This window comes from Pygocentrus nattereri, chromosome 14, assembly GCF_015220715.1.
Source record: "Pygocentrus nattereri isolate fPygNat1 chromosome 14, fPygNat1.pri, whole genome shotgun sequence".
Classification (NCBI taxonomy): domain Eukaryota; kingdom Metazoa; phylum Chordata; class Actinopteri; order Characiformes; family Serrasalmidae; genus Pygocentrus; species Pygocentrus nattereri.
In genome coordinates this window covers 24,791,416-24,810,798 of record NC_051224.1, presented here as the reverse complement: position 1 = coordinate 24,810,798, position 19,383 = coordinate 24,791,416, and the positions used below count along the sequence as shown (strand labels likewise).

The following is a 19,383-nucleotide window of genomic DNA, read 5'->3' as shown; positions in this document are numbered from 1 at the left end:
AACATTACAGACTCACAGGCTCATGCACAGCAACATGCAGTTCAACAGCAGCTGCTACGTAATTCACACAGTGGCTCTAAGGCTCAGTCCCATTTCACCCCTCGCCCCTACCACTCAGCCCTCAGCCCTCTGTTTTGACGTCTAGGGGTAGGGTGTCCCATTTTTTGTTGAGACACAGGGGTAGGGCGAAGTGTTAGGGCTATATGGCCCTATGTGTTTTTTCAGAGACTCCTAACAGAGTGATATGAAGAAAAAAAGAAAAAACGGCAAGATGACTGAGCAAGAGACCAAAGAAACCCACAAATGTGAGAATTTTCACCCCAAAAAATTACGATAACCATCGTATTGTCTTAGTTAAATGCCGTTTCAGTGTATAATGGTTGTTTCCTTTGTAACAAGCATAAAAAATTGCTAATAGCTTGCTAATGTCTCAGTAGCTAGCTAGCTAATTATCCTGTTCCACCTTAAACAGTCCGGCAGTTCTGACGCCTGAAGCACCAGAATATAACTTCTGCTCCGTTTAAGGTGGAACGGGAAAATTCGAACAAGAAGCTGGCAAATATCTGACTTCAGCTTCATATCACTGAAGAATTAGGGGTGGGTGATAATAAATAATTGCCCCCCTCTTTAAAGGCATATGATGCCCTAAATGTAACTAAAGCCCAGCAGTGAGGAGCTGAACTTTACCCTCCTCTGCTGTCACTGCAGACTGGCAGGGCCTCCTATAGAGCAGTGCTAGTAGCTGTTAATGAAGGGATGCTCTTCTTATTCGAGGGTCCCATTTCAGAGGGACGATTTCAACCACTACCCTGTAACTCAGTTCCAAGAGGCAAAGAGACACTTGAAAACAAGGGGTAGAGGTAAAAAGAAGAAATTGGACTGGGCCTTAATGACTATACAGACACATAGTGAACATATACAGTAAAAAGATTATGCAGTCCTCTCATATAGAGACACTTGAGTCTCTATTGAGCTGCTATCGCAGAGTATTTTTCATTTGCACTGAAACTCTATGCTCTGGCACACACATACTGCAGGGCTGCTCGATTAAGGCAGAAATCGTAATCATGATTATTTTGGTGAATACATACATCACGGTTGTTTAACACAAATGCTTTATGTATTTACTATTTTATTTAATTTTCTTTTTAACAGTGTACGTTCTTGAATGTTAAATATAATCAAACTAAAAACACATAAAAAGATTAATGTGAAAAAAAAAAAAGATCATCCATTTCGCTGTTGTCGGAAGAAAACCTTATATCTCCATTTTTGACGGTTTCCAGTTTTTGACATAGTTTGAAAATGCTTGTTACCCTTTATGTTGTGCATAACTTTCATGAAGAATGGACCAAAAGAAACAGCTCCGAAATGACTTGGAAAGAATTTTGGAGATATAAGGTTTTCTTCTGACAACAGTGATGTGTGTGTGTGTGTGTGTGTGTGTGTGTGTGTGTGTGTGTGTGTGTGTGTGTGTGCGTTTATTTATGTTTATTTATTTATTTATATATATATACACATACATACACCCACACACCATTTCTGTGCAAAATGTAAATATTAAAATCAACCCTGTATTTAATTGAAAATGCTTCAAAGACAGCAAATCAAATGTTGATACCGAGAAATTTTATTGTTTTTGTGTTTTTCCAAAGTTGGGACAATCACTGCATCACTACATGAGCTCAGACACTTCTGAACACCACTGTCTATGAAAGCATCGTGTTTGCTGCTGCTGTTAAAACTGAACCCACATGCGTGTGATCTTGTCTGTAGGTATGAAAACGGTTCGGGTTATTATCATGAGGATGACCGCGAGGGGCTGGTGAAGGTGTGCAGGCTGGTCATTAATGCTCGTTATGAGGACTACGCCACAGAGGGCTTCACCGTGCTCAGCTCCAAACAGCCCGTGATTTACCAAAGCGCCGCCTGCAGACCCGGCCTAGGACAGCACCTGTGCAGCCAGGTACACATTTACACTCACTCTTTTTAGGTCAGTCTGAGAGAATCGCTCTAAATGTAGATATTGTGATATAAACTGAGTCTGTTCTACAGTTTCTCATTAGGTTGAATGAATAACCGGGTCTAAATGTAGGTATTGTGATATAAACTGAGTCTGTTCTACAGTTTCTCATTAGGCTGAATGAATAACTGGCTCTAAATGTAGGTATTGTGATATAAACTGAGTCTGTTCTACAGTTTCTCATTAGGTTGAATGAATAACCGGGTCTAAATGTAGGTATTGTGATATAAACTGAGTCTGTTCTACAGTTTCTCATTAGGTTGAGTGAATAACCGGCTCTAAATGTAGGTATTGTGATATAAACTGAGTCTGTTCTACAGTTTCTCATTAGGTTGAGTGAATAACCGGCTCTAAACGTAGGTATTGTTATATCAACATTCATATCATCATTCCATATAAACTCAGAAGACTCGTGTAGGTTCTCTGGTGGTTCTGGATAGTAAATAAAATGTGTATATTTGTGTTGTAGTCATGGCGACCCCTGGTTCCTATCACTACCACTGTAAAGAAATCAGGAAAGTTTGGTGATTGTTTTATTATTTTCTTGTAATGATGGAGTAATCTGATAAAGGTGTATATGTGTTCCTGTTTAGCTTGGTCTGCCCCTGTCCAGCCTTTGCATTGTGCCCTGCAACACCATGTTTGGATCTCAGCACCAAATGGTGGGAATCTGTTTTTCTTTGTCTTTTCTCTTTTATTTAAGATAAAAATGTATTTTTTTTTACCGTTTAGCCTTTTTTTTCCTGACAGGACATTGCCTTGCTGGACAAACTGATCAGAGACGATGTGGACACCGGGAAGCTTCCTTTGCTGTTAATAGCAAATGCTGGTTAGTTCCATACATGGTTTCATCATTTTTACATAACCAGCATAGTTTGGATATATTAAAATTAGGGCTGTTAAATGATCACAATAGTTAATCTTTATTAATCACATTTGTCTCATTTGCTCATATGAAGGCAAAGATTTGTTTTCATTTAAAAAGCAGTGCATTTTGCTATGATTCTGTAAGTGGACAGAATGAGTTTCATCAGAATATATTTATTACATAATGATAACATTATTTTCATGATCTCCACAAAGCGAACGCACTGTCTGGGTTTCATAAATGACGTTCAATAAGCGCAACAGTGCCTGCCTGTTCCTGCCAATGAGTGTATATGTCAGACACATCATATGTATACATACAGTCAATGAGTGAAATAACATCACGGCTGTGATTTGGTCGGCGTAGATCATCACAGCCGTGATGTTGTAGCGATAACGCACTCCTCGAGTGTTCTATTGCGTTTATACAATAGTTAATAAATAAAGTAAGGTATTAATAAACTGGGCCATGAATGCAGCGTTTAACGTTTTAAAGTTCAGTTCCTTCCTCCAAATTATAGTTCCTTTAAGCAGCTTGTTGTTACGTCAGAGTAATGAGCTCCGCCCACTCGCTGCACAGCCGGCAGTTCGTTCTCCAGCTCCTTACACTTAATTCCCAAAGTGGCATCACCACCGAGCAGCTTTACAGCCAGCAGCTGTGACAGAAGAACAGCTAAACAACCTAGAATCAGCCAGAAATTAACCCAATACCATTTGCCAAAGGTGTAGTCTGATCTTCAGAGTCAGACCAAATCAGTCTGAGCCATAAAACTGACACAATATCAAGTTCAGCTCAGTTTTGTCATTTTTTGCCAGATCAGTATTAATGTTGTATTTTTTTCCAGCCAGTCTGTAAAGTATCTTACAGCCCGTTTAGTTTGGCGAATGGTGTTTGGTTCATTTCTGGCTGATTCCAGGTTGTTTAGCTGTTCTTCTGACACAGCTGCTCAGTGTTGATGCCAGTTTGGGAATTTAGTGTCGTCTGACCAAATCAGCTGTCGGTCAAATGTGATCTGAAAAGTCCTCATTTTCTGTTTGTGGCAAAGTAAGAACGTTCAAATGGCTTGAGCGTCTCCTACAGCTGCCAAAGTCGTTACTTAGCAGCAGCGTCTCAGCGGAGTGATGCAGTGTTTGTGAAAAACCCATGATGTTATGGTAAAGAAACCGGACAGTTAGAACGCTGCTCAGCCAGTCAGCTCATCTGACCAGAACTAACTGAACTAACTGTTGCGTAAAGCATATATATCATATATGCAGTCAGTAAGTGTATTGTAGCACGGCCAGTGCTACCCCAGGACCAGGAAAGACATTTGATATACCCCTCGTCACTGCCTCTGCTCCATGGCTTGGCCACCAGGATCGAATGTGAGGCATAGTAAAGTAGCCTCCCCGCGGGACTGGAGAGGTAACCAGGAGGCAGGGCTTGGGACTCGTATGTCGTCCACCATTCCCTTGCGGATCTCATCTTCTCCTCGTCTTCACTGGGTTTTGTCTGTGCTCTGGGTTCGGGCCCAGCCTTCCTGCCGGCTTTCGCTGCCAGTATCAGGCCCAGATGGATGGGCGCATGGCACATGTTATATATATCATATGTACAGTCAGTGAGTGTATACATCATATATGTTATACTTTAAAGAGTAAAAAAATCGCTGTTGGCGGAAGAAAAGCTCGAATCTCCAAAATGGTGACTTTACTTTACTTTTAATGTAAGTCAATGGAACCAGACGTTTTTCCAAGTCATTTTAGTTCATTTCTTTTAGTCCATTCATCATGAAATTTACAGACAATATAAAGAACAACAGGCATTTTCAAATTATGTCAAAAACTCAAAACATAAAAAATGGAGATAAGAGGTTTTCTTCAGTGATATCATATATATCATGTATACAGTCAATGAGTGTATATATCATATATATCATATAGACAGCCAATGAGTGAGCAGTGTGGTCTGCTGAACCATGTAAAAGCTGTATTTTAACAAAAGTGCTACGATCACAGACTGTTGGGGCAGTCTGAGTGCAGCTGGACTTCTCTGACCCATGTGGTGAACACAAGGCTTACACAGTCCTATCTGGCCCGCAAAATAATTTCTGTTTTCTATTAATATTAGCCCACTTCACAGTGGCTCAGCAGCTCAGAAACTGAGCCCACGAATGGAACACGTTCCAAACACGCCCTGAAAATTCATTTTTTGTGGGGTCCTGTTGAGCATGGAGTCAGGTAGCGGACCTCTAAGTGACAGGCTTAGTTCAAATATTCATAACATAATACATTTCCTATATTTTTCTCTCCAGGAACGCCGGGTGCAGGTCATACAGATAAACTGAGCCGTCTGAAGGAGCTGTGTGTGCAGTACAACGTGTGGCTCCATGTTGAAGGGTTTGTGTCAGTGCACCTGCAGTGAACATACAGTGGTGTAACATACAGTGGTGGACAGTAACTAAGTAAATGTAATTGGTTTCTGTACTTAAGTAGTTTTTTTGTGTATCTGTACTGAGGTTTTTCCATTTTGGGCAACTTTTTACTTTCACTCCACTACATTCCAGAGTCTAATATCTGACTTTTTCCTCCACTATATTTTGAGAAATCTGTCCTTCCTTTTGGTTTCTGTGTGTATAAAAACATAACATGTTAAAATGAAAGAAGTGCAAAGCAAGAACACCAATCAGGGCACAGCGGTCACTTTGTTTTGAGCTTGTTTTGACCTGTTGGTCATACCGACCCAGTGCAGCACACGGTTCAACGTCAGCGCAGCAGCGTAAAATTTTGGGAGAGTCTGTTCACCATAAATGATGAACTAACCTAACTTTGTGTAAATAGAGCACAATGTAGAAATATGGACACATATGCAGTCGTGACTGACGCGGCTTTTTTCTGAGATTATGACAGTCGTAATTAATCTTTTAGTACTTTTACTTTTGATACTTAAGTACATTTGAAGGTAAGTACTTTTGTACTTTTACTCAAGTGGAGGTCTAAAGTGAGGAACTTCTACTTTTATTGGAGTAATATTTTACCTCGGGTGTCTCTACTTTAACTCAAGTACAGGATTTATGTACTTCGTCCATCACTGGTAACATATAGAACTTCTTTTTATGTTTCAGATGTTAAAGCTGCAGTTTGTTCAAACGTTAAAATGACACAATTTTCCTCCAAACATTCCTCCAGTTTTTCCACTGCCTTTGCATCACTACTAGCCGTGTGATTTTGAGAGACAGATTATTTATTAATGACTTTTATTTTGCTGTGTTTCTTAGCGTCAACCTGGCGATGCTGGTGCTGGGAAACATCTCCTCCACAGTCACAGTAAGCTGCTTATTTTAAAACGAACTTTATATTTAAAGCACTTTCTACACCAATGATACAGACACCAACAAATCCTGACTGGATTAAATGTTGGGCAGGTGGGCTGTACCTGTGCGTGTTAATTGAGGGTCTCTAGAATCTTCCCGTTTCAAACAACTTGATCTGGCTTGTCAGTTCTTTCGCTGGACATTTTAAAGAGGACCATTCACTCCCCACTCCATACAGTTTATATATAGGAACTAGATTGCCAAAAAGCCCACCTGGCACAACTATGAATACATTTACATATGTAAATGAACACATTTACATATGACCGCCCATGTAGGACAGCCAATCAGAACAAAGGCCTTTTTTACATATCGGCCTGCACAGTAACAAAAACAGTGTGTTTAATTCTGTGGGATTAAAAGGTTGGAACAGGTTTTTGGTACATAAAACCACATATTATATGGTTCAGTGGCAAATAAGGTTTTTCAAAGTGACAGTTTTTAACAATCCTATTATTAAAAAGGAAGAGATGTGCACTTTTATATCTGCATGTTTGTTTGCAATTATATGTTCTATCTTAAAACATATGTTATCAAGCTTTAATTGCTTTCAGACTAATTTCATATCAAACAGGCATTACTTGGACACACCGTAGAAACCTTTGACCTTCACCTTTGACCTTTTCAAAATAAATAAACATTTATTATATAATATAATAATAACATATAATAATTCCACCTTTTCATATCTCTACTGAGGTCAGACCACCTGACATTGTAAACTGAACTGTTTTAATCACGACTGAAACATTACAATTCGTGCATAAATCATTTCAAAATAAAAGTCCTTTGCTTTTGGTTTCGCGCCTGACATTTGAGGACGTACGAGCTTGCAGACAAACATTTTCAGTGAGTCAAGTTCTTTAAAAGTTGTCTTGTTTTGCAACCATGGATTTTATTGGTAACATTTTCAGACATAAAATCATGCCAAATTATATTATTTACAGTTTTTTAACTAAATTACCTTTTTGATAATTACATAGTCACATCTTTAGTTGGATGATTGCAGCACCTGACATTTTAGACTTTGGAGACAAAAAGAAACTGAAATTAATTTACATGAATGCAATGAAAACTGTTTCCCATAAAAGAAGTATTGTTGAATAATTTGATGTATGCCATGGATTTATACAATTAGTTTTTGGAAAATAATGGACCTGGACACAAAATGCATGCCGTGTCACTGACCTATAAATTATAACTAATAAAAGGCAAGAAAAATAAAATGTCAAATAAAATGTAAGAAAAATGTCAAATAAAGGTTCCTCCTGACTTTGAGCTGTTGAGTTTTGTTGGAGTTTATCTGAATGGGGTTTTTGCGTGTGCTTCCAGGCAGCCACTAAGTGTGACAGTATGACTCTGACCCCCGGGCCATGGCTCGGGCTGCCCTCTGTACCGGCCGTCACGCTCTACAGACACGAGGACCCTGCGTTGGTTTGTAAATCCATATTACAGTACAAGAAGAAGCACATTGAGAAACCATAAAGAGAACTAACCATATGGTTCCTAATTGAGATATGAGTAACACAAATTAGTTTTGTACACTTCACACCACTTTAGACATACAGTATCAGTCAGGTGTGTGAACCACCTTTTTATAACCTTAAAGATATTTTTAATCTAAAGGCTTATACTCAAATGCTTGTTATTATGTCCTACACTGCAAAAATGGTATGTTCGCAAGTGAAAACACATTAAATCTTTTTAATACCTCTAATATTTATCATTTTGAGATTGTTGTAAGAATATTATAATTGAATTGTTTTGAGTAATATTATCCACTGATAAATAAAATAAAATTGTCTGATTTTCCTGCAGGCAACATTTCCTATTCCGAGACATAATGTAGATGATGTAGCAGAATTATTTGCAAATAAAAGATGATAATTTCACCTGATAAAATAATGTAAAAAAGGTATAAGTGTCTAGACATAAGTTATATACATTGTATAATGTTCTTACCACCATCTCAAAATGATAAATTTGATATATCTGAAACAATTGAACTCTTTTGAAAGATATTTTTTGCTGTCTAGTAGACAAATTTATATTCCATGTGTTGTTTCATAGTTTTTAAGTTTTCTCTCCCTCTCTCCCTCTCTCCCTCAGTCTCTTGCAGCAGGTCTAACGTCCAGTCAGCCGGTGGAGAAGCTGCGTGCTCTGACCCCTCTGGCTGTCCCCTGCAGTACCTGGGGCATGATGGGATTGTACAGAGGATTATGCATGCGTCCCAACTCGTGAGTACACATCTCAAATTTCATCTGGCTCCCTATTCACTATATAGCATACTAAATACATCCTTAAAACCAAACAGTACTGTACACTGAGGTTCCAGTCTACCTAGTATCAACAGTCACTGGACATTTTACACTGAGTAAGTGCTCTTTGTAGGTTTACACTTGCAGACTGTAGCCTTTTGTTTGGTCAGCTCCCCTTTACCCCTTCATCTTTGTTCAGTTTCTGAAAACAGAACCACTGCTGTCCAGATATTATTTGGGTGGTGGTTCATTCCCAGCACAGCAGTGTCACTGCATGGTAGTGTGTATGGTGCTGGTATGAGTGCATCAGACACGGCTGTGTTGCTGAGGTTTACACACACCCGTGTCACTGCTAGGTTGAGTGCACTATCCACACAAAAATGTCCAGCTAAGAGCAACTCTGGTCAGAAACTGACCAATTATTTAGAATTAGAAGATGGCTAATCAAGCTGCGCATACAACCAGTGGGTGTTACTGCTGTGCTGACAATGATCCACCGCCCAAATGATGTATATAGCTGTGATCAGAAAATTGACCAATTGACTAAAACAATAAAACGCAGCCGTGCAAAAGTCATGACCCTTTTTACATTTATGTTTTGTTTGTTTCCAATGTGTTGAGCTCAGTATTTGGATACAGTGGCAGGTGTTTCTGATAAAATGGCAAATGAATACAGGTGGAAAGTTACAGTGTGAAATAAACTATTTGGGTGTAATGCACTACACAGGGAGTAATAGTGCACTGTATGGGGAGTACCAGTACAGTATATGGGGAGTACTAGTGCACTATATGGGGAGTTGTAGTGCACTACATAAGAAGCAGAAGTACATGACACAGGGAGTAGTACTACATGGAGATCAGTGTGCAAGGTAAAGAGTAGAAGTACACCATGTAGAGAGCAGTAGTGCACTATTTGGAGAGTAGTAGTGCACTATTTGGAGAGTAGTAGTGCACTATTTGGAGAGCACTAGTGCACTATATTAAGAGTAGTAGTGAACAATATAGAGCAGTAGTGCACTATATTAAGAGTAGTAGTGCACTATTTGGAGAGTAGTAGTGAACTATATAGAGAGCAGTAGTGCCCTATATGAAGAGTAGTAGTGCACTCTTTGGGGAGTAGTAGTGAACTGTATAGAGAGCAGCAGTGCACTATTTGGGGAGCAGTACTGTTCTATTTAGAGATCAGTAGTGCACTATTTGGGGAGTAGTAGTGAACTATATAGAGAGCAGTAGTGCATCATATTGGGGAGTAGTAATGTACTGAATTAGGAGTATTGCTGTACTACATACATACATACACCGCTGTACAACCCCACTTCCAATGAAGTTGGGATGTTGTGTAAAACAGAAATAAAAACAGAAGACGATGATTTGCAAATCCTTTTCAACCTATAATCAATTGAATACACTACACAAGATATTTAATGTTATAACGGATAAACTTTATTGTTTTTGCAAATATTCACTCATTTTGAATTTGATGCCTGCAACATGTTCCAAAGAAGTTGGGACAGGGGCGTGTTTACCACTGTGTTACATCACCTTTCCTTTTAACAACACGCAATAAGCGTTTGGGAACTGAGGACACTAATTGTTGAAGCTTTGTAGGTGGAATTCTTTCCCATTCTTGCTTGATGTACAACTTCAGTTGCTCGACAGTCCGGAGTCTCCGTTGTTATATTCTGCACTTCATAATGCGCAACACATTTTCAATGGGAGACAGGTCTGGACTGCAGGCAGGCCAGTCTAGTACCCGCACTCTTTTACTACGAAGCCACGCTGTTGTAACACGTGCAGAATGTGGCTTGGCATTGTCTTGCTGAAATAAGCAGGGACGTCCGTGAAAAAGACGTTGCTTAGATGGCAGCATATGTTGCTCCAAAACCTGTATGTACCTTTCAGCATTAATGGTGCCTTCACAGATGTGCAAGTTACCCATGCCATGGGCACTAACACACCCCCACACCATCAGAGATGCTGGCTTTTGAACTTTGTGCTGATAACAATCCGGACAGTCCTTTTCCTCTGTGGCCCGGAGGACACGACATCCATGATTTCCAAAAACAGTTTGAAATGTGGATTCATCAGACCACAGGACACTTTTCCACTTTGCATCAGTCCATCTCAGATGAGCTCGGGCCCAGAGAAGCCGGCAGCGTTTCTGGGTGTTGTTGATATCTGGCTTTCGCTTTGCATGGCAGAGTTTTAACTTGCACTTGTAGACGGAGCGACGAACTGTGTTCACTGACAGTGGTTTTCTGAAGTGATCCTGAGCCCATGTGGTAATATCCATTACAGAATGATGTCGATTTTTAATGCAGTGCCGCCAGAGGGATCGAAGGTCACGGGCATTCACTGTTGGTTTTCTGCCTTGCTGCTTACTCACAGAGATTTCTCCAGATTCTCTGAATCTTTTGATGATATTATGGACTGTAGATGATGAAATCCCTAAATTCCTTGCAATTGTACGTTGAGAAACATTGTTCTTAAACTGTTGGACTATTTGCTCATGCAGTTGTTCACAAAGTGGTGACCCTCTCCCATCCTTGCTTGTGAACGACTGAGCCTTTCAGGGATGCTCCCTTTATACCCAATCATGACACTCACATGTTTCCAATTAACCTGTTCACCTGTGGAATGTTCCAAACAGGTGTTTTTTGAGCATTCCTCAACTTTCCCAGTCTTTTGTTGCCCCTGTCCCAAATTCTTTGGAATGTGTTGCAGGCCTCAAATTCAAATTGAGTGAATATTTGCAAAAAACAACAAAGTTTGAACATTAAATATCTTGTCTTTGTAGTGTATATTGAATATAGGTTTAAAAGGATTTGCAAATCATCATATTCTGTTTTTATTTCTGTTTTACACAACGTCCCAACTTCATTGGAATTGGGGTTGTATGTAAAGCACTGTAAACATGGCCTAATGGCCAGCTGACTAACCTGACTGATGTGTTTCTGTACAGAGTCAGAAGCTACTGGAGCAGCTGAAGTCACTGAACTGCATAAAGACTTCGGTAAGTGAACACGTACACTTTCATACTTTCAGCAGCATGTCAACAAAGCCTCTCTGAGAAATATAGTACTGTACACTGCCCATCAGAAGTATGGGGACACCTCGCCTTTTCTTACTTTAGATTAATAATGTTCATATTTCACTATTACACTTTGGACGTGTTTATCTTCAACACTTCAGAAAATTATTTGACTGTTTTCCTTTCAAAACTATATAGTCAAAAGCACATGCCTGAAACTGAAACGTCCAAATATGTGGTCTTTGGCAGTATCCACAGCTTTTGCAAGGAGAAAAATGGCAAAATCTTAACAGCTTTCTATTTCATATGATCCATCATTGCAAACCACCAGAAGAAAAAAGAAACTTTTGAAAAGCCAGATGTTCTCAAACATCTGACGGGCAGTGTAAATCCATATTATGAAGATTTCTGTCCTTTTTAATTTCCCATCTGTGAGTTTTCCAAAAAGAACAACTTAAACATGTAATTCAGAGACACTTTGAGCATTATTATTGAAGAACACATCAAATTGGCTCATATCTTTAGGCCTTTAATCATTCAGCCTGAGAGAAACCCTTAAAAACTCTTAAAAACAGCCCTTTCTCCCTGTCACCATCATCAGGATGTCCTCAACAGTGAAATCTCTCTCCTCGAGGCTTTGAGCATGGTAAAGTGCAGCCAGTGTTGTGTCTGTATTGTGTGTGTTGGTGATAGAGCTGGGCGATATGGGGAACAGCATTTAGTGATTAATAATGTATAATGTAGAGTACCTTCATACTGTGGTAATGTGGATAAAGCAAAGGAGAACCATTTATTTAAACATTTCTTAAAAACTTGACAAAACAACCTGTTTAACTGGATTCACAGTGGAAATATCTGAATTATTCAATATCTACTATGAATTATTCAGTATCTACAATGAATCATGTAGTAGCCACTATGAAATATGCAGTATTTATAATGAAATATTTACTGTCAACAATGAAATATTTAGTATCTGCTATGAATTATTCTGTATCTATAATGAATTACTTAGTATCCACTATGAAGTATTTAGTATCTGCTATGAATTATTCTGTGTCTTGTATGAGTTATTCAGTACCTCTAATTAATTATTTAGTATCCTCTATTAAATATTTAGTATCCACTATGAATTATTCAGTATCTATTGTGAAATATTTAGTATCTACTATGAATTATTCAGTGTCTATAATAAAGTATAATGAATTATACAGTAAGCCTTATGAATTGCTGAATTAGTTGGATGAATGTGTCATGATAAATTTATGGTTGATCTTACTGAAAGATGAGATTATCGCCCAATTCTATATGGCAGTGGCGCGTGTGTGTGTGTGTGAGGTTCTGCAGTAGTGTGTGTTAGTGAGAACCGGGTGCCGTTGGTTTCAGGGTTTGGTGTCTCGCTCGCGGGTCCCGCCTATCTCCGGGGTTTCACTGCGGGACGTCCTGGGCTCGCTCATTCTCTCTATTGTAGGTGGGACCCACCCTCTCTCTGCCTGAACTCTCACTTCTCCCTCACGCGTCCCCCCCCTTCTCTCTCTACCTCTCTCTCTCTCTCTCTCTCTCTCTCCTTCTCTCCCTCTCTCCCTCTCTCTCTCTCCCTCTCTCCCTCTCCCCCCCCCCCCCCCCCCCCCCTCTCTCTCTCTCTCTCTCTCTCTCTCTCTCTCTTTCTGCTTGCCCTGTCTCCACTGCTCCCTCCCTCACCATGTCCGCCTGCCGCACAGCGTCTGCTCTGAGGGTTTTCCACCCATCAGTGCATCAGGCATGAGCACAAGCATCTGGGGAAACCTCACCTCATAGAGCTTTGATGATTTGCGGGTCATCAGCGCTGGACCTGACTCTGAGGGACTGATGTGTGGATTCAAATCTGAGACACAGTTCGGTGCTTAAAGCCACCCCAGCTTTAACACCAGTGTAGCTGATCAGCCAAGACGCGTTTGGTGTCTGAAGTTTGTTTCTTTAGTTTTATTTAGTCAGTGTTGAACGAAGTACACAAACCCTGTACTTGAGTTCAAGACACTCAAGGTAAAATATTACTCCAATAAAAAGAAGTTCCTCCCTTTAGACCTCCACTTGAGTAAAAGTACAAAAGTATTTGTCTTCAGATGTACTTAAGTGTCAGTAAAAGTACTAAAAGAAGGTAAACAGTTTCCGAGTGGCTCTGAAATCACTTTTTACAAACAGTGGAGTGAAATTAAAAAGTCGCCCAAAATGGAAAAACTTAAGTACAGATACACGAAAAAACTACTTAAGTACAGAAACCAATTACATTTACTTAGTTACTGTCCACCACTGGTTTTAGTCCTGGAACTATGAGGTTAATGTAGCCAACAAGTAATGGAAGCTAATGCACATCAATTAGTATGGCTTAACCAGCAAGCTGTCTAGCTTTTTCTCTCGGAGGGTGGGACTTTCCTTGTAAACAGTCGCCATGTTGAGCGTCAACAGTTGTAAGATTAAGATTATGATTAAGATTAAGATTAAGTGACCCTTATTAGTCCCACAACGGGGAAATTCCACCTCCGCATTTAACCCGTCTGTGAAGTGAAACACCACATACACACTAGTGAGCACACACACACTAGGGGGCAGTGAGCACACTTGCCTGGAGCGGTGGGCAGCCCAATCCGCAGTGCCCAGGGAGCAGTTGGGGGTTAGTCTTGCTCAAGGACACCTCAGTCATGTGCTGTTGGCTCTGGGGATCGAACCGGCGACCTTCCGGTCACAAGGCTGGTTCCCTAACTTCCTGCCCATGACTGCCCCCAGTACCAGACCAGACTCCTCCCACTTTGATTGGGGGGGAACTGAGGTTAAATTATCGTTTTGAAAACATAATTGAAATCACTGAGAAAATCTGATAAGATTAACATAAACAAATAATTAAATTATTAATTAAATCAACTTACCTAAAAAAAAACCCTAAAAGAGAAACTTAAAGTTTGTGTAATTATCATATTTGGCAGTTAGTTTATTCACTATGAGATTTCTGCAAAATGGACCTCACTAAAATTCTGATCCTGGTTACGGTCCTGCAAAAACAGACTGTAAAGAAAAACAAACAAAGCATTATTTACTGCACATCTGTCTTGTTTCCAACCAAAACCACTTGAACACAAATCAAGAAATATAGGACCTTCCGTGGAAGAATCAAAGGCAGCATAAAACTAAATAAGCAAACCAAACATGTCTTGTCTGATTGTCTGCATTTGGTGTGAAGGGGAAGCTGTGTAAATTTTGATTTTGATTTCTGCTCTAGCATTTTAGCGCAGTTACTGGAGAGAAAAGAGCCTTCCTTGGCCATTTAAAGTGCAGGAGGCAGTGGTTCTTGTGTTAAAGTAGAGATACCCAACGTAAAATATTTCTCCAGTAAAAGTAGAAGTTCCTCCCTTTAGACCTCCACTTGAGTAAAAATACAAAAGTATTTGTCTTCAAATGTACTTAAGTATCAAAAGTAAAAGTACTAAAAGATTAATTATGACTGTAATGTCCTGTTATCATTTTTATAACTAGACTTGCCTTCATTTTAGGTGAAAATCCTCCAGCGTCTCTCTTGGTAAACCAGTCTTTTAATAGAAGGTCATTAATTAGTGACGCTGACGTCTATTAAAATGATCATAAGCACAAAACACTGAAGGTAAACAGTTTCCATCAGGGAGAACCGAGTGGCTCTGAAATCACTTTTTACACACAAGCAAAGTTTCAGTTTAAGATTTATTTACAACTTAGATACAAGTTTAAGTTTAATAAAAACTGGCTTTAAACTCAGGATCACAAATGAGCTCCTTTGCTATGTTGATCTGTAGGTCTCTGTTCATAAACATAAACCAGCCCAGACTAATTTACTATAAAATGAAAGTGTTTGTATAAATTCAGTAAAAAGACGCGTCAGTCACGACTGCATATGTGTCCATATTTCTATATTGTGCTGTATTTAAACAAAGTGACCGCTGTGCCCTGATTGGTGTTCTTGCTTTGCGCTTCTTTCGTTTTAACATGTTACGTTTTTATACACACAAAAACCAAAAGGAAGGACAGATTTTTCAAAATATAGTGGAGGAAAAAGTCAGATATTAGACTTTGAAATGTAGTGGAGTGAAAGTAAAAAGTCGCCCAAAATGGAAAAACTTCAGTACAGATACACAAAAAACTACTTAAGTACAGAAATCAATTACATTTACTTAGTTACTGTCCACCACTGGCAGGAGGCATCATAAAATATTCACTAGTGTACAAATGTTTTGAGCAGTGGTGTGACACTCATAGTTTCTGAAGTTGATCTTATCAGACCCTCAAAAACAGCACAAACAGGTTTTTTTAACATTTTGAATTGCTGCCCCTGGCTAACCAGACAGGAGAAGCTCAGATCCCCATTCACCTTTTGTTATCGAAAGGAATGTGAACTGAAAGGACGAGGAAGAAGAAGAGAAGTGTTCTGGTAACATTTGGATGATATTACAGGGCTGTTTATACCTGTCATAACCTGTCGTAGCTCATACTGTTAGAACTTGGAGGGAGTCTGTTCTTGGTTTTTCACCAGGTCTGTTAATGATGTAAAAGCCTCAAATGAATGAAAACAGAATATTCTTTGTTATATTTCGGAATAAAACAGCTTTGGCCCTTTAAAACGAGGAGCTGACTGCTGTATCTGAAGGTCCAGTATGGATTATTTGTTTTCTTCAAAGTGTTTTTATTGAACATCTTAAGCATTAATACACTATATAATACACGTTTTATTTTTTGTCATTATTTCAACCCCCCCACCCAAAACAACCCCCAAATGTTGCACAAATGCAAATATAGATTTGAAAAGATTCATAAAGTATTAGTATTTAAAAAGGAGAGAAGAAAAAAAAATGATAAATTACAAAATATGTACATTACTCCTGTGAGAATGAGATTAGCGAGGGATCCATCTCCCTAATTTGATCCAAAACCGGTTGCCAGATATAAAAAAATTTGTAGGCACAACCTCTTATAGAATACCTTATTTTTTCCATAGTCAAATTGTATAAAAGTTCAATAAACCACATTTTAAAAGTTGGAGGGGACTTATCTTTCCATTTAAGTAGTATTTGCTTTCGAGCTAAAAGAGTAGTAAAGGCTATAAGGATTTTATTATTTTGATTTAAATGAGAATACTGTGGTGCAATGCCAAATATAGAGATTATGGCATCAGGCTCTATTATTGTCCCCAATATATCAGAGATAAACCTAAATATAGACTTCCAAAAATCTTCAAGTTTTGGACAAAGCCAAAACATGTGGTACAGAGTTCCAGGCTCAACTTCACATCTATCACAGTGAGGATCTATCGTTTAAATTTTGCCAGTTTTACTTTGGACCAATGCAATCTATGGACCACTTTAAATTGGATCAGTCGATGTCTTTGACATATCGAAGATAGATGAATATTTTTCAATATAGATTGCCAGACATCCTCAGTTATTCCTGTAGCCAGGTCCTCTTCCCACAGCCTCTTCACGCGAGCCAGTGGTCCCATATTATGAGTATTCATTATACTATAAATTTTACCAATGGCTCCTTTAGAATACGGATTCACTTCTAGAAATTACAAACAGATGATGATATAAAACTGCGAAGTTGAAGATAGTTGAAGAAGTGAGCATTAGGAATTTGGAATTTGGTTTTCACTTGTTGAACAGTTGCAAAACTGCCTTCAACATACATATCTTTTAATACCCTGAGACCTTTTAAAGACCAAGCATTAAAAGAGTCATCTATAATAGAAGGAGTAAACATGTGATTTTTTGCTATGGGAGCATGGACGGAGATATCATTAAGTGAGAAATGTCTTCTAAACTGTCCCCATATTTTGAGAGAATGTTTAACCACTGGATTTAGAGAGTATTTGCATACTGGATGAGGTGATGGGAACGTTGAGCAGAGCAATGCATGTAATGAGGCAGGTTGACATGACAAATTCTCAAGAGACAGCCACTCAGGACCATCAATATATGATTTAAACCAATATAACATAGAGCGGGCATTGGCTGCCCAATAATAATACTGAAAATTGGGTAACGATAGTCCACCATGTTCTCGATGTCGCTGCAGGATACTTTTGCGGATGCGTGCATTTTTCCCATTCCATATAAATGCTGATATTAGCTTGTCTATGAGTAAAAAAAAAGATTGAGTTAAAAATATTGGAATGCACTGGAACAGATATAAAAATCTTGGCAAGATATTCATCTTAACAGTGTTTATCCTGCCTCCTAATGAAATCGGTAATGTACGCCAGCGTTTGAAATCTTGTTTTATAGAGTCCATCAGTGGAATAAAATTTGCTTTGTAGAGATGCTTGTAGTTATTAGTAACCCAAATACCTAAGTACTTAAATTTATCTTTACTCAGTTTAAATGGTAAGGAGTCAAATGTGATTAGTCTGGCTGCTGTATTGATCGGCAAAAGTTCACTCTTTTGCAAATTTATTTTATATCCTGATATTTTTCCAAAACTACCAAGTAATGACAATATTTGAGGCAAGGTCTTAAGTGGCTCAGACACGTACAAGAGGGTATCGTCCGCATAGAGGGACACTTTATGTTAAGATTCACCCCTCCATATGCCCTTAATAGTACTATCAGACCGTATTACAACTGCTAAAGGCTCAATCATCAGTGCAAATAACGAGGGCGATAGGGGGCAGCCCTGCCTAGTCCCGCAACCTAATGGAAAGAAAGATGATATATTATTATTTGTCCGAATTGCTGCCAAAGGGGAGGAATATAAAACCTGAATCCATGATATAAATTTTGGACCAAAACCAAATTTTCTCAATGTATAGAAGAGGTAATCCCACTCCACCTGATCAAATGCCTTTTCAGCATCTAAGGACAAAAGCACCTCAGGTATATCGAGTGGAGTGGGATGATGGAGGATGTTCAAAAGTCTACGTATATTGTAAAATGAATACCGATTCTTAATAAACCCAGTCTGATCATCAGACACTACTGAAGGTATAACAATTTCCAATCGAAGTGCTAAAAGTTTGGCAAATATTTTACTATCAACATTTAACAATGAAATAGGCCGATATGAGCTACAATCCAATTTACTCTTACCCTTTTTATGAATTAAAGAAATAACGGCTTGCCTCATGGTTTCTGGCAATGATCCAGAGATGGAGGATTCATCATAGACAGCAAGCAGTATAGGGGAAAGTTGTGAGGAGAACTTCTTAAAAAATTTGCTTGGAAAGCCGTCTGGCCCTGGCGACTTCCCACTTTGCATGGAGGCAATAGCTTTCAATATTTCGGCCTTTGAAAATGGCCTCTCCAAATCTAAGGCAAATTGTTCATCTATAGTGGGTAACGTAACTTTGCTAAAAAATGAGTCAAACAATAACTCATTCTTACTAGATTCAGATGTATATAATAGTGAGTAATACTCCATGAACCTATTATTAATCTCTGAAGGATCAGTTAATTTTTTGTCAAGTTCATCAGTAATTTCAAGAATTGACTGATCAACACTCTGTTGCCGTAATTGATGGGCTAAGATTTTTCCAATTTTTTCACCATGTTCATATGACTTGTGTCTAGACTTGTTTAACAGATTCTCAGTAAGTTTTGTAGATAGCAAATTAAATTCTGTCTGAAGAGCTAATCGTTCCTTAAATAAATTAGTGGATGGATAAAGTGAGAGAACCCCATCCAACTGCAGAATATCGCTTTCGATCTTTTTAAGCCGCTCCTGTTGTTTTTTCTTTACACGGGCACTGTATGAAATGATTTGGCCTCTGAGATAGGCTTTTAACGTCTCCCAAATTAGACAATAGGACATTCCTGGGGTCTGATTACATTCTAAAAAGTCATCTATTTCTCTAGAAATGAA

General features: G+C 38.8%; 1 protein-coding gene across 1 annotated transcript in view; it reads left to right on the top strand.

The window, feature by feature from the left end:
• pdxdc1 (pyridoxal-dependent decarboxylase domain containing 1) overlaps window positions 1–19,383 on the top strand; it is a 48,720-nt gene that overhangs the window by 14,993 nt on the left and 14,344 nt on the right. The window contains 9 exon segments of the mRNA XM_017715481.2: window positions 1,777–1,966; window positions 2,617–2,685; window positions 2,774–2,852; window positions 5,182–5,266; window positions 6,145–6,193; window positions 7,573–7,674; window positions 8,350–8,403; window positions 8,406–8,477; window positions 11,461–11,511. Of these exon segments, the coding sequence (XP_017570970.2) occupies window positions 1,777–1,966; window positions 2,617–2,685; window positions 2,774–2,852; window positions 5,182–5,266; window positions 6,145–6,193; window positions 7,573–7,674; window positions 8,350–8,403; window positions 8,406–8,477; window positions 11,461–11,511 (751 nt within the window).